This window comes from Barbus barbus (genome assembly GCF_936440315.1).
Source record: "Barbus barbus genome assembly, chromosome: 26".
In the NCBI taxonomy this organism is placed as follows: domain Eukaryota; kingdom Metazoa; phylum Chordata; class Actinopteri; order Cypriniformes; family Cyprinidae; genus Barbus; species Barbus barbus.
The window spans coordinates 1659117-1684117 of record NC_136754.1 but is presented as its reverse complement, the minus strand read 5'-3'; the positions used below and the strand labels follow the sequence as shown (position 1 = coordinate 1684117).

General features: G+C 38.4%; 2 protein-coding genes across 2 annotated transcripts; both read right to left on the bottom strand.

The window, feature by feature from the left end:
* Positions 1 to 9634: 9634 nt before the first annotated feature.
* LOC306845863 (macrophage mannose receptor 1-like) lies at positions 9635 to 12226 on the bottom strand. The gene is made up of 6 exons (XM_079378852.1): positions 12173 to 12226; positions 11989 to 12049; positions 11549 to 11908; positions 11127 to 11462; positions 10916 to 11013; positions 9635 to 10697 (listed from the first exon to the last, which is right to left on the bottom strand). The coding sequence occupies exons 2-6, from the start codon at positions 12023 to 12025 to the stop codon at positions 10563 to 10565; spliced, it is 966 nt and encodes a 321-aa protein (XP_079234978.1). The 5' UTR covers positions 12026 to 12049; positions 12173 to 12226; the 3' UTR covers positions 9635 to 10562.
* Positions 12227 to 18067: 5841 nt separating this feature from the next.
* Positions 18068 to 24923, bottom strand: LOC306846717 (serine/threonine-protein kinase NIM1-like). The gene is made up of 4 exons (XM_079380295.1): positions 24613 to 24923; positions 22458 to 22766; positions 21061 to 21329; positions 18068 to 19814 (listed from the first exon to the last, which is right to left on the bottom strand). The coding sequence occupies exons 1-4, from the start codon at positions 24680 to 24682 to the stop codon at positions 19053 to 19055; spliced, it is 1410 nt and encodes a 469-aa protein (XP_079236421.1). The 5' UTR covers positions 24683 to 24923; the 3' UTR covers positions 18068 to 19052.
* Positions 24924 to 25001: the final 78 nt, after the last annotated feature.

The following is a 25001-nucleotide window of genomic DNA, read 5'->3' as shown; positions in this document are numbered from 1 at the left end:
ACTTTTCCATTGTTACTTTAATCTGAGACAACTGTTATCATTGCTATTGGTGGTTTCAGAAACGCTTGCATAGCTTAGAGGGATTAGATTTCCTCTTCAAAGAGGTTTTATTTAAGGTGACTCGGTCCTGAACATGTTGGAGCTCAGCTTTAACATGCAGGAACACACAAGCACACTTTACCTCATGCCAACTATGAGGAACATGATTAGTCTCTGAGGTTGGCAAAACATTTTGGATGAAAGGGTCCCATAAAGAGACACACAAAAATAATTTTCCCTGAACCCCTCCTTAGCCTAAATACATTCTGAACATCTAGTGAGGCTTTGACATACTACTGTACGGTGTTGCCACTATTGCAATGAGCCATACAGTTATTTACAGTTCTTACAAGAAACTTTCATTTACATGAATGCATCTGGAAGATGCTTTATGCAAAGCATTTTATATTGCATGCATGCATCTATGGTATTTCCATGCTTTAAACAGCTGCAAGGTCATGGGTTTGATTCCCAGGGAATGCATGAACTGCTAAACGTTATATCTTGAATGCAATATAAGTTGCTTTGAATAAAAGCATCTGCCAAATGCATAAATGTAATTGCACTCAAGGTATGCATTTTATCAGTTTGGGAATCATACTCATGACCTTGACATTGCAAGCACCATTTCAGCTCAAAAATCTTTATATACAAACTCATTGTTTTTAACTTTGCAATTGAAAAATACTTTTAGTCTTAACATACTTTACTGTATACACAATATAAATACATTAATGCATCAGTTATTAAATTTGTGCATTAACTTGTAGAGTCATTAACAATTTTGAGATATATTGTTTCAGTTGATGTATTTAGTGATATGACTGCGTTTTGTTTTCAGGAAATATGACTGGATTTTCATTTTCCATGAAAAGGAAACTTAGAGAATCATATGCAAACAGAAAGAATAAATGAATCCAAAAAGACAGTAAGATGCAACCCCTGACTATTTGAACATTAAATATAGACTTAATATATGACAAATTGTAACACAATAAAAACTGCGTTGTATATTTTTGTATAGCTAAAAATATACATATTTGCTGTTTTACATATTTATATACATATAAAAACCAAAGTATCTGGGGAACGCCAAAATCTGCGATTGCAATCTCAATGCCAAAAATGTGCTGTGGCTAAAACATGATAAAAGCAGTTGCTTTGGGGAATAGATTGTTAAGCTTAAGACAAGATGTATAATCATCTGATAATTATGAAAATCCTTTAATTTCATACCTAGTTTGCTGGTCATAATGACCCGATTTTGCAGCTGAAATATAATCACTGACTCCATGAACAATAATTGGAAATATTTGACAACATCTCCAGAGTTCATGAAGCAGGTTGCAGCATGTGCCATATGGTATGCAATGATCTTATTTTGTTCTGATTCCTATGTCAATATTTTGTAAAATGTCATTTATGTCTGTGATTAAAGCTGAATTTTAAGCATCATTACTCCAGTCTTCAGTGTCACAGTGTCAAATTATTCTAATATGCTGATTTGCTGCTCAAACATTTCTGATTATTATCAATGTTGAAAACAGTTGTGTTGTTTGCTTCGTGTCGAAACCAATAATTTATTGTCAGGATTCCTTGATGAATAGAAAGTTCAGAAGAACAGCATTTATTTGAAATGGAAACTTTTGTAACATTATAAATGCTTTTTTATAGCTTTCATTCAACTGAATGCATCACTGCTGAATAATATTTCCCCACATTTCCTTCCCAAACTTGCTGATAAAGAAGTCTTACACAGAGCTTTTGGCGTGTTTAAACACAGGGCAAGGAACATGCTGTTTCTGTGGAAGATCTGCATGCCTGGATCTTTAGTTGTTCAATAAATTGTGTAAATGTCAAGCTGCAGATCAGATCTGGATTTATTTGGGTACAGTATCACTGCAGGGCTCCGTTGATCAAACAGTAAAGAGGGTGAGCGTGACTCATGTGTTTTCATACTTCTCCGTGCCTTGTATATTATCATAAAATTATAGTGAATCAAAATGAAAAGAATTTGGCACGGAGTTCAGTTGTATTATGATTAATCAAAAGCGGGTGTGAAAGTTTTGGTAGGATGACATTAACTGCTTCATCACAGCGTTTCATGTTAATAACAGCAATCACACTGAATCTGTTTTGTCAACACGTGAACTATTAAAAACCATAAATTGTGCCTGATGGGTCATTCAGGTGCCACTCATGTGTCCCTCAAATACATGGGTGCAAAATGAGTTCAAGAATGAATAACTACTACGCTGTTATAAATATAACTTTCCCTATCTTGGTTCACACTCTTTCAACTAAAGGATGCTTTTGATCTGTACACTTTTCTGTCTAAAATGCACATTTTGATGAAAAATAAACATTTTGTCTCTGCTTTTTATCTTATGTTTGATGTTTGTAAATAGGGAGCATCTTAAAGGGGTCATATGACGTTGCTAAAAAGAACATTATTTTGTGTATTTGGTGTAATGCAATGTGTTCATGTGGTTTAAGGTTAAAAAACTATTATTTTCCACATACTGTACATTATTGTTGCTCCTCTATGCCCCGCCTTTCTGAAACGCGCCAATTTTTACAAAGCTCATCATTCTGAGAAGCGAGGTGTGCTCTGATTGGCCAGCTATCCAGTGTGTTGTGATTGGCCGAATACCTCAAGCGTGTGACGGAAATGTTATGTTCCCTACCGTATTATGATGCCGTGTCCCGGCGCGACGACACAAAAACAATAAAACCCATTATAAACGAGGCATTTGTTGCATCCAGTGGGGACATAATTACTGATTAAAAAGGACTTATACTGTCTTTTTAAACATTAGCATGTCTGCATTTGTGATCGGAGAAACGACAAACAACACACACTACACTGCTCAAAACTCGCATTTGAATCATCAGTGGCAAATTCTTTAAATAAGAAAACATACTTACAGGCTGTGAGTCAGAAGCACCAGAATGTCCTTGCAAAGTTGGAATTGCCCCACTTTATAGAAACAGCCTTTGTGCAAGCCAGCATTATAGGCTACTCTCCCAGGTTCAGGAAATAGTCCTCCGTAAAATGCGCTGCACACACTCTAATATTTGGGTTGAACTGTTCTGGAACAGTGTTGTAAATACAACTGAACCACTGATTTCTAGTTGTGTCCTCTTTCTCAAAGTGCTCTTTCTCTTTCACAATGAAACACAGCGTCTCCATGACATGGCACAGGCGGCAGCAACAATACTACAGCGAGAATAATATTTCCGCCTTCTTTCTTTGCGTAAACATTTGGGCGGTGTTTTGCAGATCTTCCCACATCGTGACTGTTACGGGGCGAACAAGACGTGAGACGTGCGGATCCATACGCAAACTTTTATTTATAAACATAGTCAATTCACAGGCAGGGTCAAACGACGGCAGACAGGTATGGCATGGGCAAGATACAGAGACCAAATCCTAGGGCAAGCGTGGGTCGACGATCAGTGAACAATATCCAATAGGGCGAGGCAGAGAGATAATCCAGGTACACAAGCAAAGATCCAAACGAGGGGCAAACAGGGTCCAAACGGCAAGGCAAAGGGGTTAATCCAGGAGACGTGGGAAGGAATCAAAACTCAGGAAAACAGGCTAGGCAAGACTAGGAATGGCTTGGTAGAGTAGCTATCGACAGAGACTGTGCCAAATGCTAAACAATACTCGGCAGTGACAGAGAGGAAGTCCAAGGCTTATAAAGCGTGTGTGATTGGGTGATAGTTCTCAGCTGTGAGTGTGATAGTGTAATCAGCTGTGTGTGTGTCGTCAGTGCAATGGATGATGGGAAATGGAGTCCAATGTGCTGTGTAGTGTGAAAGTCCATGTAGTGAGCGGGTGACCTCTGGTGGTGAACAAATGGAGGTTCATGGCCGAGATTCGTGACAGTGACATAGACGTGGGGGCGTGTTTAAATGAGCCGTTTTAGGGGGCATGGTCGAGTCTTAACTTTTATAAAGCATATCTCTTTGGTTTTGAGACTTTAGTCTTTGCAACTTCAGGGATCTTATCTATGCACAAACAGCTTGTAACACTCCAAAGAGAAAGGAATTTGAAATTGCATCATTTTATCCCTTTAAAACATCCACCTGTTATAGTTTTGTATAGTAAAAAACTGATCTTTGAAAACAATATATCAGCATTAACCCATTTAATCCCAAATGTTTCCCAGACATGAAAATATCCAAATGATGAATCATTAGTAACCCTTTGAAATATTTTTTTTTGTTGTTTGGAAAAGTGTGTGAAAAATTGCGTTTTATGGTCGGTGGGATAATGTGTGTACTGAATTAACATATTTCTGCAGTCATAAAAATTATTATATATCTTAACCCAGCTATTTTAAACTGTTTGATCAAATTCTTTATGCATTAAAAAAGCCCTTATACAACATTGATAGGAACACTGAGATAAACATATTTCAAAATTGTTACTTTTTTGTAACATATATCATAACATTGTTATATTAGTGCTACCAGTATTACAACATCAATATTGTAACTTATAAGTATTCCAATGTAAGAAATACACATTTTAATTTTTTAATTTAGTGCAATATTTTGTCATTGCAACATTTTAGTGCAATTTTCACTTACAACTGCAATTGGATTTATATTGTATACCTGAATTCACTGTTATCCCACCGGTCACTAGTGTGACCATCATGACATTTTCTCATTCAATGACCACACTCAACAAAAACTGCACATATTTATTTGAGACAATTTATTTTTTCCATATTATCAGGAAGTGCACTAAAACATCAGTCGGTAAGTTTGTTTTAGAGCTTTACAAATTAAAAACTTTTTCACGGTCACTATTGTGACTGGTGGTATTAAATAGGTTAAATTCTAATAAATACATCAAGCATCTTGGTATTAAATAAAAGGCATTTAATGTCATATTAAACTGTAATACGACATTCAGTAATATGAGTTCTGTTACTTTTTTGAAGGCACAAAACATTTTTTGTCTCATGAAATGTTTAAAAAAGAACTTTATTGGATCAAATCAGTTTACCTACTTGAGCTTGGTGTAGTGATGAGAGAAACGAAGCTTTTCGAAGCTCCGACACGACTGGACCAGCTGCTTCGTAAAACGACTCACTGTTTAACATTACAGAATTGATTAATTTAAGTATATTCTATTTTCTATATATTCTACATTTTTGGGAACAAAGATCACAGATCTGTCTGACTGACTGACTTATAACTGTTTTTATGCATAAAGGTGGCCTGTATGAGTCTGGTATCAGAAAAATGTGTGCAATGTAAAGGAAATGATGCTTCCCAAAATTAACTGTGTCCTTATTTATTGCTTATATAGACACAAATGTGGATTCTAGTTGCTTAGTACAGTGGGGTCAAAAAGTCTAAGACCATATTAAAAATCTGGGGGCTTTATTATTTATTGGACTGTATATAAAGACTTCAAGTTATCTGCTACACTAAAAATTGCTATTAAATTTCACAAACAATTATTTGAAAGTAGCAGTGAAATAATGTGAAATTGTTATATATTGCAATAATATTTTAATGTAAACCTTACTCCAATATTCTTTGTGTAATCTTTCACTTTACAGCTTTTAAAATCTTTATTGAGTATGAATTTTGAATATGCATTCATCACATTTCAGGTAGGAAGTCTTTCATGCCATTGTCACGAATTCAGCCTCTGTGGCTCCCTCCGATCACCACCAGAGGGAACCCTCACCTGAGTATTAACTCTGTCATTCGGACTTCATTTCCCATCACACCCCGTACCTGAGACTGATTACCTGCACAGGTGTTCCCCATTGACTGGTCTATTTAATCTGCGCTACCCTTGCTCTCAGTGCAAAGTCTTGTTCTTGCCATGCAGACATTGCTGAGTGGTTGTCCCGTGTTTGAGTTCCTGTTGCCGCCCTGGACTGTTTACCCGTTTCTGAAAGAACTCTGCCTGCCTTGCTGATCTGTTCTGTTATCTGTCTGCCGCCTGCCCAGATCTCTAGCTCTGTTTATGATTCTGTCCTGCCTATACGTGGTATCTGACGCCTGAGATTGACTTATGCTTGTATGACCATTCTTGTTAATTAATAAAGCTGCACATGGATCTTAAAGACACTGCCTCTGCGTTACAGCCATTCTGTCTCTGCAGCTTCACACTGGAAGATGGCCGTGATTTTTGCACTGACCCCAGAGAAAAATGGGTCCATGTCCTCATGCGGAGAGTGGACAGACTGTCTTTGACAAGGAAAGTGCGTGGCAACAGCCCCAGGCATAGGCGATCTTCAAATCGACGTGGTGCGTCACAAAAAGTCGTTCAGCCTCCACGGGCCCAGCAACCACAGAAATCGCTCAAGAATAAGATCGACAAGAGTCAGCAAAACCCTAAGTTTGTTCCTAATAAACAAATAGTTGTAGTTATTTATTCTTTTGTTTGTTTTTAATACAATTTATGTTTCTACAAAAAGAGTTGTAAACATTTTTAATTTTGTAAGTGCTTTTGTTTTTTGACTTTTATACTGCTGTTTAACTACTAAATGGTACTCAAAATTAGCCATAAATGAGGGTGGAAAGGTTTCACCAAAAAAAAAAAAATAAGATTAATTTTGAACAGATGTAGCAATATGATTATCAGAATATCAAAATGTTTTGTAAGTACGGGACAGTTTTTTCCCAATGGTTTGACAAGAATGCAATTTCATAGAGATGAGATTTATATTTTTTGTGTTTGAGTTTTATTTGACAAATAAGTAAAACTATAACTCATTTGTCAACGATAAGACAATAAAGCTGTAACATTTCCATTGTAGTTCTTGATTTTGCATATGAAAAATTTGTTCATATATGAAAAACCATCTTCAGAAACTTATGTGAACTTATCTTTGCTGCGTGATAAAAGTTGATATTATGTCAGTCATGAATCAAGAACAACATGAATCTTTTCTCAGGCACATCCTTCACTAACAAAACTATGGGTTTTCGGAGATGTACCATAGCAGTACACTCTAAAAAAATGGTGCTATATAGCACTAAAAGTTCTTTGGCTCGTAATCATAGGGAACCACTTTTGGTGCAGTATATTCAACACCCTGTTGAAAAAAACAGCATGCTGGTTAGATATGTTTTGAAGCATGGCTGCTGGTTTGAGCTGTTTAAGCTGGTTCCTAGCTAGTCATGAGCTGGTTTAAGCTGGTCAAAAAACTGGTTGTGTGGGATTTTTTTCCACATTTTCTACAGGATACTCACACGGCAGTGGTCAAATGTTTGACGGGTTTGCACGTATAGTCTAGCTGGGGAGGTGACTAGCAGTAAGGGGCGTGGCCAAGCAGGTAGTTTGAGCTTTTAAGCAGGCACCTGAAAGGATGCCTCCAGCACAATTAAGATTTGATGACTGCTGTGAACCGGACTGGTTAGCAGAGGGTTTTATTTTTTTTCCCTGTTTTTTTGTTTGTATATCACTTCCCAGTCTCATGTTGTCAGCCAACCTTTGTACCCCTTATATCTGTTTATGCTTTAAAATGCATGAATTATTTATTTGCATGAGGGTTATGTTTGCAATTAAATTAACCGTTGATTTGGAGCACTTTTTTTGAGTGAGGTGTTTTTTACATGCAAGAATTGGGGGGTGTTTATGTAATTTCTTTTTTTGGATTATTTTGTGCGGAGAAGCGTGGATTGTGTTGGGGTTTATGCAGGGTTGGCTGGCTATTAATATCCTTTTTGAGGGGAAATTAATGTCTGTTACAAGATGTATTTTGTTTGTATTAATTTTGTTATATTGGTTTATTTGTATTAATACATTTAATACAAGTCTATGACTATTAGCTTTTTTGTGGTCACCCTTGCTTGAAGGGAGGGTTACAATAGCATGACAAATAATTCACTGCAAATTCAAAATGAAACAACCAAAACTGTATATGGCATCATAACGAAGACAAACTGTATGTTTATATGTGAAATTCTGGAGGGGGAACTTGATGATGTGTGCCATTAATCGATCTATAACATGTAAAACAGGAACATGAAAGGCATGTAAACAGAAAGGAAAGCAACTCATGTAAACACCTTAATCATAATAGTGTCTTATTTAGAATAAGGTAAATAATTAGATTACTGAAGTCCATGTAAACCTAGTCTGTGTGCCCGGTGCAGCAAGCCCTATACGTGGCTCTCTGGAGAGTGGAGATGACAGTTCCCAAAGGTCGTTGCATTACAGGTCGATGCATTACAATCCAAATTACAGGCAATGAACCTTGATCCGCTGAATTAGTAATTTGGTAGTTTGTTTTTGTATTTCTGTTGGTAATGATTTGCTCTCGCCCTTCTAAAAGTGCAAACAGCTTGTTCAAAATATCCATGTTCTTAGAATAAAAAATGCATTTTTTTGTATGCTGTTATGCCGTTTTCCCCTTTGCTCTCGTTTCCATGATCTGCGCTTGCTTTTCCAAATTTTGCATTTAGAGTTTCATGTAAATCAGGGTGGGTTTAAAGGGTTAGTACACCTCAAAATGAAAATTAGCCCATGAGTTACTCACCCTCAAGGTATCCTAGGAGTATATGACTTTCTTCTTTCAGACAAATCCAATTTATATTAGTGCTGTCAAACCATTAATCATGATTAATCGCATCCATAATAAACGTTTGTTTACATATGCGTGTGTGTGCTGTTTATATTTATTATGTAAATATAAATACAAACACATCCATGTGTATATATATATATTTAAGAAAAACATGTAATGTTTATTAAATATATTTATATATAATATAAAATATAAGAATATGAATATATAAATGTATAAAATATTTTCAAAATATATACTGTATGTGTGTGTATTTATATATACATAATAAACATACACAGTGCACATACATATATAAAGTAAACAAAAACTTTTATTGTGGATGCAATTAATCGCGATTGATCATTTAACAGCACTAATTTATATTAAAGTTATAATATTAAAAAAATGTAAGTTATATGAAAAATTGTCCTTGCTCTTAATTCCAAGCTTTAAAATTGCAGTAGGCGGGTGGTGTTCAACTGTCCAAAAGAAGTCCAATAAAATGCATCCATCCATAAAAAAGTGCCTCAAATGCCTCCAGGGGGTGAATAAAGACATCCTGTAGCGAATCGATGTGTTTTTGTAAGAAATATATCCGTATGCATATGAATCATATGCTGGTTTTTGTGATAACAAGACATGAGTAACTTTGTTATTCAAATAGCTTATTTTCATTGCTGTTTCAGCACGTTGTTACACTGATCACAACATCTTGTGCCCAAAAGCTCATCTGGAAGATACAGGTTTGACTACTTTAGTAATTTCCATGAGTACAAATCTTAATGTTGAAGCATATAATGATATTCTAGGGAATTGTGTGCTTCTAGTTTTATAGCAACAGTTTGGACAGGACCCTTTTCTATTCTAACATGACAGTGTCTCTGTGTATAAGACACGGTTCAGAAAGACATGATTGATTGAGTCAGTGTGGAAGAACTTGACTGGTCTGCAGAAAGCCAAGTCCTGACCCCAGCTGAACACCTCTGGTGTGACTTTATATGCAGACCTTGAGCCAAAAACTCATCACCAGACACCAAGCTCACCGTATGTATGCTCTCCTGGTGAAACAGGAGAGCAAACTAAAATGTATTTATTTATTTGTTTACCAAAAGAACATTGTTGCATTTTAAAGCTTTTGCCCACATGTAGGCATAACATAATAAAATGATATGCAAATGTTTTTATCACAAGACGCGATTCATTTTGATATTCAAAGAACTCATTTTCATTGAAGACATTTTTGCATGTTGTCACTGGGCAGAACATCTTACATGCTCATGTTGATATAGAAGATATTTTGGCACTGAATAATCTAACCTTCAGTAAATCTAAAATAATTGCATGCTCCGTGCTAGTAATTTATTGGGCAGAATCAGAATAAACACTTTCCCCCATACATTCGCTATTATTGCATAGTAGTTAGTCTAAATGTGAAAAGTGCTCCCTCCATAATGAAATCAAGTCCGATCCTTTAGTCCTCCTGATTTTACAATGCAAATTTGATTTCCCTCAAATACTTTTGGACATAATCAAAAGCATAAAATGTACTGCATGCACATCATTGTATATATCAATCATGAAAATGGGACTAATATGCTAATTCCCGTGAAACTTTATTATTAGAATGTTATTACAGTACATATCAAATACAGATAATCACTGGGTTACATATCTCAAAGGTCCTATTTATACTTTCAATGATTTTAGAAAGAAAAAAAAACATTTAAAAGAGCATTAAATGGTACATTTAGTCAAAGAAACGTTTGTCATTGTAAGAATGCAACTGTGTTAAAGTTAAGTTAGATTCATTATTACTGATCTAAAACTTACATAATATGACCATTCATGATTTTTAAATTATGAGGAGTCACTACTATTTCCCATTTCCTCTAAACAATATAGTTCAAACCTAACTTTATATTCTTTAAGTCTTTTTTAAAGTTTACTTTAAAAGATTTACACTGAAGATTACGGTCCGCTACATTTATTATTAGAATTGGCCGTACGGTTGATCTCTTCATGAAACACCTCTTCACCTTCACCCTTTCTCCAGCTTACTTTGCTGTCATTTCCCAGCCCCATGCTCTTCAGCTTTTCACTTATCTGGAAGACCAGCAAAAAATAAATATTTTATAAAATAATGAAAAATCATGTCATGCTTACAGGCTACATATCAACATTAAGCTCAATTTGCAACAATAGTGCTGGCTAGCTGTAATGTAATGTATTTGAAGACATTATTGTTTTCCTAAAACCCAGTACATACTCTGCACCAGAATTTGACAATGACACTACAGACAGTGTTAAAAGCAGATACAAACCTCATTCAGAATGGCCGTCTGTAGTGAACGATCATTCACTGCGCATTTTCCATTACAGGACAATTTCAGTCTGACAATCTGTTTTCTAAAATTTTCATCTAGAGAAATACAGAGCTAAAGTTATCCTCAACATATAAAATACATGAAAACTGTTACAAGAGTGATCAACAAACCCTTCATTTGAATCATCTGTTTCTGTGGAGAAACTCACCTCCATGGCAGATAAAAGGCTGCTGTTTATCACAGCTGTATTGAGCCCATTTCCCAGAATTGATTCTTGACATGCCAACACAGGCACCAGATCCTTCACTCTGGGATGGCTGACCTGCTGCCCAGTATCTGAAGAAGCGGCTCCATTTGTCAGACCATTCCCAAGAGTCCTGGAACAGACCAAACCATATCGTCTCTGGATATAGAACAAGACTATGTACTTTAGACGACTCCTCTTTGGTGTGCATGGTGGACAGATCTGTGTGATACTTTCTGCAGTAGCTTTGAGCTTCACTCCAATTCAACCACAATGCTATCCTGAGGTGTCCAGTGCTTTCTATCAAGAAGTGGAAAAATTACAATCAGATCTCAACTTTATTTTCAGCTAAACAATATATTTATTCACATAAACTCTCAACTAACCATTGTAACATGAAAAGCAAGTGGCATGTGAGCATGCGAAACTCCTCCATGTAATAACTCCAAGCATAGCACAGTTGTTTGTACTCTGTGGTTCACCACTGAGCCAGTTACTGTACTGTCCGAATGCATCTCCGTTAGACCAAGCCCAGCGTTTCTGTGTCCCCTTCTTCAGTCCAATCCACACTGCTCCATTGTATCCAGCATCCACTATATTTACCAGGCTGTTCACATCAGCCATGCTGTCTACAGTTGCCAGATCAGTGAATCTCTCTCTGCAGTAACTCTGAGCCTCTGGCCACGACATGCTCACATTTATATAGTGGTACTTACGAGAAAGAGCAGAACTGCTCCAGAAGAGCCCTGTTCACATTAAGACGTTAAATCATCTAAACATGAGCACATCATCATCATCAATACAGATTACAAATGACCAAACCAACCTGACAACAGAAGCAGCGCAAACAGACTCCCGTCCATGACCGCTCACACAGATCCTCTCTGCTGGATTTGAGAAAGAAATGACCAAACGAGTAAGCTTTTTCTATTTCACATTCAAGATTCAGATGACTAACTGACAATTAACAACTATTAACATGATCACAAATAGATGTGATAATTGTTTACCTCAAATTAATTTTTGTCCTGTAAATCCTTTGGAGACTTCCAGCTGCTAGGAGTGTGGTGGACATGAAAAGGAGTGCTTTTAACCCTTTATCTAGATCCTAATTGGCTAAACTTTTTTCAACACTCCCCACTCTCTTCTGTCCATTTCCAATAAACACACCCTTAAAAGTTCTTGGCCAGAACAAAATAAGCTGCATTCTGGACCTGACCTTCAGCCAATTAGTCTAACAAATCCTGTCCCTCGCATACCCTGATCAATTCCTTTTACCACGTTTAAATCCACATAGTTTAATTGGTCCCCCCCTCACTAAATGACATTCCTTTTAACATTTAAACTTCAGAATGAGCATCAGAATGAGATGAGGAGGTTCGGTCTGCACCATAATATAATGCTATTTTCTCTAAAAGTTCAGGTCTAAAATGTGTATTTGTTTACGTAAAGAACATTGTAGCATTACATGATTTTGCCCACCGGCATGACAAACACAAAAACATATGCTGATTTCTGTGATGGCAAGGTACGAAAAATTTTGATATTCAAATACTTCATTTTCATTGAAGACGGCTTTGCATGTTGCCACTGGTCAGAACGTCTTGCCCTAAACAGATGAACTTGAAGATATTTTGACACTTTGTTTAACAAAATGTTCAACCAAGTAATCTTCATTACAGCAAAAAAAATATTTGATGCTCCATGCCAATCATTTACTGGGCACACATACACACACAGTATATATATATGTGACCCTGGACCACAAAACCAGTCTTAAGTAGCACAGGCAATAGCCAAAAATCATTAGGATATTAAGTAAAGATCATGTTCCATGAAGATATTTTCTAAATTTCCCACCATAAATATATCAAAACATAATTTTTGATTAGTAGTATGCATTACTAAGGACTTCATTTAGACAGCTTTAAAGGCGTACGAGTATTTTGATTTTTTTGCACCCTCAGATTCCAGATGATCAAATAGTTGTATCTTGTCCAAATATTATCCGATCCTAACAAACCATACATCAATGGAAAGCTTATTTATTCAGCTTTCAGATTATGTATAAATCTTAATTTCGAAAAACTGACCCTTATGACTGGTTTTGTGGTCCAAGGTCATATCTAAACAGCAATCATTATTAGAGAAATATGGAGAGGCGAACTCTTTTTTTATGAAAAATATATTTTTCATAAAAACAAAAGTAAAAAAAATAAAAAAATGTCACCTCTGCCTAAATGAATTTTATGTGCTCAATACTATAAAAAAAGGGGCAGGATGATGGCATGCTTTGACAGGTTTAGCTGCTGGTTTTGTTACATCTTCTTTTTATTTAAACTCCTGTGTTCAGTGATATGATCTCTTAAGTGACAAGATGTTTCTCTGTCATAAACGCTTTCACAGGGACATTGTATTAAATGTCTGACATTGCATGTGATAAAGCATGTACTGTTTATATCCTCTGATGACTAAGTTACACTGTCATTGTAACTGTCAAGAATATCTCCAAAACACACACACAAAAATAAAAAAGTATGATAAAATTAGTCCAATATTTCAAGTGTATTACGTCATAGCGGAGTGATCTGAACAAACCTTAAACTCTAAGCACTAAACTTCAGAATGTGTAAGAAACTTAATGAAGGAGGTATGCTTCTTAATACTTTATACTTATTTACTTACACTCTAAAAATACTGGGTTAAATACAACCCAGCGCTGGATAAAATATGGACGAACCCGATTGTGTCACGGTCGGTGGTTGTAGTAATCGGCGCCCACACAAAGGATAACAAAAAGGTAAATTTAATAGCATCAACACACATCAAACCATTTACAACTTAAGATCCGACAAACACAGAGGGAGAACTGAGGACTTATAAAGGGAGTGGAACAAACGAGGAAACAAGGTAATTAATAGAACACAGGTGATGAATATAACTAATTAACAAAACTGGGTCATGAACTAAAACAGGAAAAACCAAATATGGGCAGAAAGGAAACTAAACAGAAACAGATATATTACAGTATCTCCCCCTCCCGGAAGGTGCGTCCCGCACCGTAACAGTAACATCGGGGAGGGGGGGCGGGCGTCCTGGAGGCTGGAGCAGGACCAGGATAGGACAGGGGAGCCTCCAGGACGGATCAGGAGCCTTGGGAGACCATGGCAGGACTGGAGATTCGGGAGGCCATGGCGGATCTGGAGCCTTGGGAGGCCATGGCAGGACTGGGGATTCGGGAGACCATGGCGGATCCGGAGCCTTGGGAGGCCATGGCAGGACTGGAGATTCGGGAGACCATGGCGGATCCGGAGCCTTGGGAGGCCATGGCAGGCCTGGAGATTCGGGAGGCCATGGCGGATCTGGAGCCTTGGGAGGCCATGGCAGGACTGGAGATTCGGGAGACCATGGCGGATCCGGAGCCTCGGGCGGTCTTGGCGGATCGGGATCCTCGGACGGCCATGGTGGATCGGGGTCCTCGGGAGGCCATGATGGATCTGGGTCCTCGGGTGGCCTTGGCGGATCGGGGTCCTCGGGCGGCCTTGGCGGATCGGGGTCCTCGGGCGGCCTTGGCGGATCGGGGTCCTCGGGCGGCCTTGGCGGATCGGGGTCCTCGGGCGGCCTTGGCGGATCGGGGTCCTCGGGCGGCCTTGGCGGATCGGGGTCCTCGGGCGGCCTTGGCGGATCGGGGTCCTCGGGCGGCCTTGGCGGATCGGGGTCCTCGGGCGGCCTTGGCGGATCGGGGTCCTCGGGCGGCCTTGGCGGATCGGGGTGCTCCGTGGCCTTGGCCCTTGGCCTGGCCACACAGACTGAGACTATATGGCCCCCCCCCAAAATTTCTTTGGGAAAGTTCCCCTCTGGGGGCCACATTGGAGGAGAGGGTTCTTGAGGGCGCTCTGGAGGAACGGACTCTTGGGGGCGCTCTGGAGGGGCGGACTCCTGGGGGCGCTCTGGAGGAGCGGGCACTAGAGGGCGCTCTGGAGGAGCGGGCACTTGAGGGCGCTCTGGAGGAGCGGGCACTTGAGGGCGCTCTGGAGGAGCGGGCACTTGAGGGCGCACGGGAGGCGCGGAGCTGGATAGAACCAGCGGAGACGAAGGAGCGCTGGACGGGACCAGCGTAGATGCAGGAGGGCGCTCTTGCAGCGCGGACTCCTGAGGGCGCTCTTGCAGCGCAGACACTTGAGGGCGCTCTTGCAGCGCAGACACTTGAGGGCGCTCTTGCAGCGCAGACACTTGAGGGCGCACGGGAGGCGCGAAGCTGGATAGAACCAGCGGAGACGAGGGAGAGCTGGACGGGACCAGCGGAGACGCAGGAGGGCGCTCTTGCAGCGCGGACTCTTGAGGGCGCTCTTGCAGCGCGGACACTTGAGGGCGCTCTTGCAGCGCGGACACTTGAGGGCGCTCTTGCAGCGCGGACACTTGAGGGCGCTCTTGCAGCGCGGACACTTGAGGGCGCTCTTGCAGCGCGGACACTTGAGGGCGCTCTTGCAGCGCGGATTCAAAGGGGCGCTCTTGTAGCGCGGACATTAGAGGGCGCTCTGGAGGCGCGGGGCTGGACGGGACCAGCGGGAACTCAGGTGGGCTGGACGGGACCAGCGGGAACTCAGGTGGGCTGGACGGGACCAGCGGGAACTCAGGTGGGCTGGACGGGACCAGCGGGAACTCAGGTGGGCTGGACGGGACCAGCGGGAACTCAGGTGGGCTGGACGGGACCAGCGGGAACTCAGGTGGGCTGGACGGGACCAGCGGGAACTCAGGACGGCTGGACGGGACCAGCGGGAACTCAGGACGGCTGGACGGGACCAGCGGGAACTCAGGACGGCTGGACGGGACCAGCGGGAACTCAGGACGGCTGGACGGGACCAGCGGGAACTCAGGTGGGCACTTGCGAGGTGCCGGAATTGGTGGGCTCAGACGAGGAGCAGGCACAGGAAGGCACTGGCGAGGAGCTGGCACTGGAGGGCGCGTCATGCCCTCAAACTCAATTAAAATCCCTACCGGCACCTGCTTTTCCTTCCTCGGTGGTTCAGGGTGAACCGTTATAGGCGGCGGGGTCCTCTCCAGCGCGGACGGCGCAACGTTCATCGCCCCTTGCAGCGGAATCCTCCTCGCCGTGGGCGGAACATTCATCGCCGTGTACGGCGGAATCCTCTTCGTCGCGGACGGCGCAACGTTCATCGCCCTTCGCGGCGGAATCCTCTTCGCCGCGGGCGGAACATTCATCGCCGTCTCAGGCGGAGCGAATTTCTCTTGGGCGGGGGGTAAGGGCGAGCGGCGAATGGCGACCCGTTCTCCCCAAAACGGGTGGCCTCCGTAAGCCGCGCCAGGCAGCCTGACATCCCACGCAGCACGAGCAGGGGCGAGCCGCGAACGGCGGCGTGAACCCCCGCAAACTACGGGAACCAGCTCGATCATCCCGAGCGGTGATCTCGTTTTCTTTTGCGGTCGGATCTTCTGTCACGGTCGGTGGTTGTAGTAATCGGCGCCCACACAAAGGATAACAAAAAGGTAAATTTAATAGCATCAACACACATCAAACCATTTACAACTTAAGATCCGACAAACACAGAGGGAGAACTGAGGACTTATAAAGGGAGTGGAACAAACGAGGAAACAAGGTAATTAATAGAACACAGGTGATGAATATAACTAATTAACAAAACTGGGTCATGAACTAAAACAGGAAAAACCAAATATGGGCAGAAAGGAAACTAAACAGAAACAGATATATTACAGATTGGGTTGTTTAGACCCATCGGTTGGGTTACTTCCCAGAACTGTTGGTTGAAAACAACCCAATTGCCGGGGTTGTCCATATTTTACCCAGCGCTGGGTTACATTTAACCCAGCATTTTTTAGAGTATAAACACAAAAGTGAAAAATATTCTGCCTAATTTTTTAAATATTTTATATGGTGATTCTGGTGCAACTTGACAAAATCAACAAAGTGCATTAAAAGAACTAGCCAAGTTATTTTAAAGCAATGCCAGCAACACTTGTGTAGTGGAGGAGTCAAGATAATCATAAAGTGGAACAAAAAAATATATATTACGTTTTATTTTGCCAACGAATTACGATGCACAAGCCTTCATCAGGGCTAAATGATTGCAAATTAGTTATTTCAATACAAACAAAGAGACAAATTCAAAATTACAGTTGAATGGGAAAGTCAGATTGTGTAGTATTCACCAATCACATAACATATCAGACACATGATCACTCAACAGAACAATAGTCTCTGTTCTTATGGTGAAATAACCAACATCCTATGTGATACAAAAATATATAAATAATACAGAGTAAAAAATATAATTGTATGAAAGAATATAAAGATAAAGGTACATTTGTCTTTTAATATACATGTGCACATATATTCAACAAACATATACATAACATATGCACATATATACATTTATGGAAATTCTTTATGAAAATGATTAGAGCCAATTCTACATTCATCCCCACAGGAAACAACATTTCAAATAGAAATCCAAAATGCATCTCTTCTCTTTTGAATTAGATTAGACAGCCATAGAGAAGAATTTATGTGACTTAAATATTCATCTGCAGCCTTTACAAAACAATTTCAAATGTTTTATTGAACGTGTAAACTTCATCTATGAAATGTCTTGTTTATGGTCTTAAAATTGACCATTTTAAAATGAGCACTATAAACGAGTGCATTTATATAGGTATAGCTTTTACAAGGTGGAACTGGGTCATTCTACAAAATGTGTAGCATTTGTCTTAATATAGACTGTCAATATCTGTTATTTTAGTATTATTTATATGCTATGATAGAAATTAATAATATTTAGAATAAATGTCTATTTTTATATTTTCAGTTTTCATTTTAATTTTAGATACATTGTGTTTTTGTCTTTTTTATTTGCTTTTGTTATTTTAAAAATATTTCCATATATCTTTCAATTTTATATTTCAGTTTTAGTAATTCAATTTGAATATATTTTATTTCAGTCAGTTGCTAAAGCAACATTATTAACGTTTAAGCTTTTCATCTAATATTTATATTTTATTTTATTTCAGATTTATATTGCTGATAATTAATAGCAAATATGCACCTTTTAAAGAAAACAAATTTGAAAATTAAAGCTAGCATTTTGTCTATTTTTTAGAAATATAAATAAAAATGTTCTTATTAGTTGAGATATTAATTTAAAAAAAGCATTGTATTAACAGAAAGACTTGAAATTGTGTGCCTAACATTGTATTTTTCCCTTTTTAAAGTAATGAAAAATTCCATAAATTTCAACTGAAATATTTTAAGTAATTTATGGAATATGTATTTATCAAGTCATACAATTTTAATGCAATTTTTATTTTAAAAAATGAATATTTGTAGCATAAGGTTTGTAATGCAAAATAAAACAGTAAAACGTAACTGTCTGTTAATCAGTGCTGTTATTATTATAATATCTCAACACTTATTAAAAATGCATTAAGCTTGCCATACAATTTTATGAACACTTAATTGCATTAAATGAAAATTCAGTCATCATTTAGGCAACTCACCCTCAAGTTGTTACCAACTGAACAAGTTTCTTTCCTCTGTTGAACACAAAAGAAGATGAACAATGTTGGTAACCAAACAGTTACTGCGACTTCAAAAGTATGGAAAAAATAAAATAAAATAAAAATACTATGGAAGTCAATGGCTACGGTCAACTGTTTGGTCACTAACATGCTTCAAAATATCTTAAATCTTTAAAACTCGTGCAGGTTTGGAACAACTTGAAGGTGAGTAAATGACGATAAATGTATATTTTTGGCTGAACTATCCATTTAAATAGCTCAAAAAAAGTATAAAAGGCCCACATTTCATAGAAAGACCCATCTAGTCATTCACATCTGTCTCTGTATTTCTTTATGTTATAGGATGGCACAGACGGCGGACTGTTCTTGTTTCCTATAGATGGTCGTAGGGTGAGACCAGCACCTCCTGCCGAAACGGGTGTTGGCGGGACAGAGTGCCGTGTATCCCGCCGACTCTACGGATCTGCGCCTCTGGATTCGGTGCAGAAGAATCCGGTAGATCCCGGTCAGCGGGCTTCGGGAGTCCAGCACCGCGTTGTTCCTGAGGTGAATCTCGGTGATTCCCAGCTCCTCGAGCGCGAGTTTGACCGAGCGCTCTTCGGCGGAGAGCGTCCGTGACGCATCGGCCAGGTGCGCAGGTGTGGGAGGAGAAGGTGCGTACGGCTGCGGATACTCGATTCCCCTCAACCACGCGCTGGACATGATCTGCGCCAGGGATATACGGTCAGCCGGGACCAGCCTCAACGCGCCCTTAATCACATACTGACAGACGTCAGGCACGTACGCAGGAATGGCGTAGGATCCTCGGAGGATGCAGAAGCGCAGTCGTCTCAGACTCGAGCCGTTAAAGGGGAACGTGGCTGTCACCATGAAGAACAGCAGGACGCCCAGAGCCCAGATGTCCACCGGCGGTCCGATGTAACACTTGTCCCGGAAGAGTTCAGGAGCGGCGTAGGGTGGAGAGCCGCAGAAGGTGGTGAGGATGTCGGTGGGTTTGCATTCAGCGCTGAAACCAAAGTCACCCACTTTGATGCAGTATGTGGTGGTGTAGAAGACATTTTCAGCCTTCAAGTCCCGGTGGATGATGTTGTTGTCGTGCTAAAGGTAAAAGAAAAAAATTGCAAAACATTTTTACATGCTGCTGTTAGATTGTATGTGGATTGTCTTTGTGCATGCAATACTTTTGTGTACTACATATGCAACAATGCTGTGCACTTGCCTTGAATTTCCATTTCCAGCTTGATCAATGAACGGGAAGTCATATCAGCTGTTATATTTAACACATATTCAACCCCTAATTTTATCAGAGTGCTAAAAGTAAAGATATATTGGTATTGGTAATAAATAAAGAATTAATGACTATAAAAATGTCAAGTCGTGTAAAAATTAATAATATATTTTACTTATGCCTTGAAATCACCAAAGTGCTAAAGGGTATCTAAATCATATAAAAATAATTTAAAGTGTATGAAGTTTTTAAAAAGGAATCCAAAAATGATTACACCTCAATTAAATTTTTTTATTCTATAAAAATGACAAAATTGCAAAAAATATAAAAGTACTTTTTTATGAAGAAACTTTAAATAGGTGTTTTAAATAAAATATATATTTAATGAATTTTAAATTAAGCAGTGATATTTAAACTGCTATTTGAATTTCATACAGGGCCATAACCACAGTAAATATATGCTGAATCAATATAAAGAGTTGAATGAATAATTCTCATTTGGTCTTCCTAAAATTGGTCATGTTTTATTTTTTTCTATTTATTTATTAAATAGTAGCAGCATTGCTGTATGTTTTGGGGAATAATTTATTTTTAATATTTCTGATAAATATTCTAGATTTTTAATGCAGTTTTAAAAAAACAGGTTTGCTGTGGTAGGGGTGCACAGTTTGGCCAAACATGCAATGGAATCTAGTGTAACGTAATAAAATACAATAATTCTATTATGATTATTATTATATAAATATTAAATTAAATATATCAATTAAATATATAAAATATTCAAAAAATATGTGATCATTTTTATTATATTAAAACAAAATAATATATTTCAGAGTAAAATAGACAAATCATGTAAAAAATAATTATTTTACTGTACAACTGTAGTCACGTTTTGTTTTAATTGCAGACATATTGTGATTTCTATTTTATTGCATTTCATCATGCAGCCCTAGAATACAGTTAGTATACAGACAGCCATAGACTGTGGCTGCATTTCCTGTAGTTAGGAACATATGTTTAATAAATAAATGTTGATTTTTTTTTATTTTGTTTATACTGTTTAAACACAAACTATAAAGGTTAAACTCTGCAGCAGTCAGAACCATGTGCACTCACCATGTGTTTGACAGCAGACAGTATCTGAGAGAAGACCAGTTTACTCTCCAGATCAGACAGGCGTCCTCTGGTGGCGATCCTGGAGAACAGCTCTCCTCCAGGTGCGTACTCCATCACCAGATGAAGCCTGCGAAACGTCTCCACCACCTCATACAGACGCACAATGTTGGGGTGGGACAGTCTCTCCATGCAGCGTATCTCAGACGAGAACAACTTCTGTGAGCGCTTGTCCAAACGCAGCTTATCCAGGATCTTAACAGCAACCCTTTCTGAGAGAGAGAGAGGATTTCAAGAGAAAAGGGGAGAAAGTGCACCACCAGTGTCACATGGGTCAGTTCTAGTAAGGCAGATTGTTTAAAAATATAGTTTTGCATGTGCCAAGTTAATTTGCGTGGTCAGGCATGTTTCATATTTAAGGACTGAAGAATGTAAGAATGTTATCTGGAGTAAATCTATTATAGTTACCTAAATTTTAAACTAAAACTAAAACCATTCAAAAACAATAGTGCTGTTAAATGATAGACACACTTACATGTATATATTTAAGAAAAATATGTTATGTTTATATATTAAATATATTTATATATAAATTAAATTATACGAACATAAATATATACATGTCAATATTTTCTAAATATATACTGTATGTGTGTGTATTTATATATACATAATAAATTTAAATTTAAATAAAAATTAAATTAAAAAACTTTTATTTTGGATGCGATTAATCGTGATTAATTTTTTGGCAGCACTTATATATATACAATATATAAAATTAAAATTAAAACAGAAAACAAAAACAGATTCAAAATATTAGTAAATACTACAGTAGTATCTATATAAAATAAATATAAAATAAAACTGGATTAAACAAGTGAAAATAAAATTAATTAAATATAAATTATTTTAATTAGGAATCTTTTAACACATTCATCATAGAAGAGGTGTATTGCATGGAATGGATTTTATTTATTTATTTATTTATTTATGTAATTATTTATTTATTTAAAAAATGAACACTGACACAAATGCGCTTCTGAAAAAAAAATCATAAAACATATGAATAAAAAAAATAAATGATTTGACCACCCTTTTACTCTCTTCTGTGTCTGAACAGGTAACATTCATATGGTTACAGGATGGGTTATACAGGACATTAACGTGGGTCTCCAGGGGGGTTTATAGAAATGAACACATCCTGATGAAGATTAATTATAATCTTCTGGATTAACCCCCCCCCCCCCCCCCCCCCACACACACACACACACACACATTTATCTATGACGTTATAAACACATGTTCAGTTACCGTCCACAACACAAGCAAATCTGAAAGCGGTTTTAGGTATTAGCGGCACTTTAGGTGCCTTTTAAATGAACAAAGAAAGTGTCTCTCACCTTTGGTCAGGTCGTGAATGCCGAGTTTGACCTGAGAGAAGTTTCCATTGCCTATTTCCCCACGAAGCTCATAAAAGCTAATCCGTTTGCTGAAAGTGAGGTCATTGACAAGCTTCTCCTTGTGTCCGAGGTCATAGACGGCTCTCTCGAAGGGCGTCTGCTTCACGCTGACCTCTGGACTCACGACTGCAGGTTTTCTGTCCAGTACTTGACCCCTAGTATGCTCCATGGTTTTATTGACATCCATCCAGGCCAGCTGAGGCACAAGCTCTTTGTGGTGAGACGGCATCGTTTGCTGGGCCACCTGCCCTGTACGGAGAGAGAAGTTTTGTTAATATCTCAATTGTTCATCAGAGAATTCAATGAGCTTAAATGAAGAGATTTGTTGTAGAAGTACCTTTCTTCTTCAGATGTTTCTCCTGTGAAAACGACCCCAGAAATCTCATATGTATCTTATTTAAAGTTTCAGAAGAGATCTTAATGTCTTAAAATGTGATTAGATTTCTCAGTCCCTTAGGAGACAACTTCTGAGATTTTCCGCTTCTCAATTATTATTATTTAATTTGAGAATCAACTTTGTCTCTGATGTTTCTCCTAAAATTCCTTGTGAGAAATAAAAACAGACCCAAACGAGTCAATAGCTGTCATGAGAAATATATAAGGTATGTTTGGGTTCATATATTAAGATTTGAGCACAGTTTGATATATTTTTGATATCTCTTCTGAGATTAAAGGGATGTTTTTCTCAAGAGAAACGCCTGAGATGAAGCATCTTGTAATTATCTGGGAAAAAAAATCCAGATTTTAATGCCTATGCAGAGATCTCAGCATGAACTCAAATATTTATCATTAAATGCTTCCTAGTCCAATTTCACATCTATATCTAAACTGTCTTTTTCATGTCTTTTAATCTTATTTCTGCTAAGGAATCTTAAGAGAACATCTCCACAAAGTTTCCTGAGCTATAGAAAAGCAACATTTGTGAAACATTTGTAACATTTTCCTCTTTGTCCTAAAACTCAAATAAGACCATTCAGGATATAAAATTGATTTTTGAATCTAACAGTCAAGAGTCAGGCAAAAGTGTCCATTTAATCTCCTAATTGCTCACAAAAAAAATCCAGATTTGGGGAGCCTATAGGGAGATCTCAATATGAATATGAGTTATGATATACATTTACATAGATTTGATATATGATTAGAATGTAGATATGATTTTGTATGTGTGTTATTTCTACAAATAAATCTTAAGAGAACATCTGAGAACTCTGAGGAGCAACATATGAGCAATATTTCCTTTTTGTATTAAAAACCCAAATAAGACCATTCTGGACTCAAACTCAAACTCACACAGAATCTGTGCTCTCCCATTTGCCTCAGTGGGAGAGAACATTTATCAACTTTGTTTCAGATATTTCTCCTTTGAGATCTCTTCTGAATGTCTTGAGATTGCTGTGGTCTTTTGCTCAAGAGAAACACCTGCGATCAGCAAAGCGGCTCATTTAATCTCTTAATTACTGTCTGGGATAAAAGAAATCCAAATATGGAGAGCCCATGGGGATATCTCAATATGAACTCAAACATTTCTCATCAGACGCTAGTCCAAATAATCTGAGTGATGCCAGACACTATTTATAGATTTAAATTACTTCTTTAGTTATTTTTACTAAGAAATCTCAGGAGAACATCTGAGAACTCCATAAAGTTGTATACCTGTTTTACAGAATCTGTCCTCTCCTATATTTCACAGTGAGAAAGGACATTTAAGTATCACATTTGTTTTGGATGTTGCTCATAGAATTCCATAAGAGAAATAAAACTAGCCAATAGCTGTCATAGAGTTGGAGAAATGTTCATATTTTTGAAATTCCTTCTGAATCTTGTAAGAAGATTGTGTTTTTTTCACCTATGGGGAGATCTCAATATGAACTCAAACATTTCTAACCAAATGCTTTCAAGTCCAAATAATTTGAGATATGCTATACACATTTATAAAGACCTTTTAATTCTTATTTTCACTTAGGAGAACATATTCTGAGATCTCTATAAACTTTCCTGAGCTGTGAAGAAGCAACATCTGAGCAATAACATTTTCTTCCTAGTCCTAAAAAACCCAAATAAAACCATTCAGGATACAAAATAATCTAAAACTCACACAGAATCTGTCCTCTTCCTTTTCTCTCAGTCTTTAAGGGTAAAGTGCCGTTTTTCCTATTTAAAAACATCCTCCAAGTGGTTCTGCTTTCTCCTCACAGTCTCAGATATGTCCAGAATGCGTCTTCAGTTTACATTTACAGTTCCAGGGTGCATAAAATCCTTATTCAATCCAGTGAAGAGCAGTCTTGTTCAATCAGGCGAATATTGTTTATTAACGTTCATCTCAATGAACTAGAATCTTCCATCGAGACACACATGCTCCCGTCACACAAGTGCCGTTCTCTCTGTGCGCTGCTGGTTCATGTGTGTGTAATCCTGTCTCACACACTCACCTACAGACAGGCGACTCACCTCTGACCCTTCCTGCCGCGGGATTACAGCGTCCAG

Coding starts and splice junctions, on each gene's coding strand:
- LOC306846717 (XM_079380295.1), bottom strand. CDS start 24,682: ATGTTTTTAAATAGGAAAAACGGCACTTTACCCTTAAAGACTGAGAGA. Junction 22,767..24,612: donor AGGAAGAGGACAGATTCTGT/GTGAGTTTTAGA, acceptor CTCTCCGTACAG/GGCAGGTGGCCCAGCAAACG. Junction 19,815..21,060: donor TGTCTGCTGTCAAACACATG/GTGAGTGCACAT, acceptor TTTTACCTTTAG/CACGACAACAACATCATCCA.
- LOC306845863 (XM_079378852.1), bottom strand. CDS start 12,025: ATGGACGGGAGTCTGTTTGCGCTGCTTCTGTTGTCAG. Junction 11,463..11,548: donor TTGCTTTTCATGTTACAATG/GTTAGTTGAGAG, acceptor ACTTCTTGATAG/AAAGCACTGGACACCTCAGG. Junction 11,014..11,126: donor GCCTTTTATCTGCCATGGAG/GTGAGTTTCTCC, acceptor GTATTTCTCTAG/ATGAAAATTTTAGAAAACAG.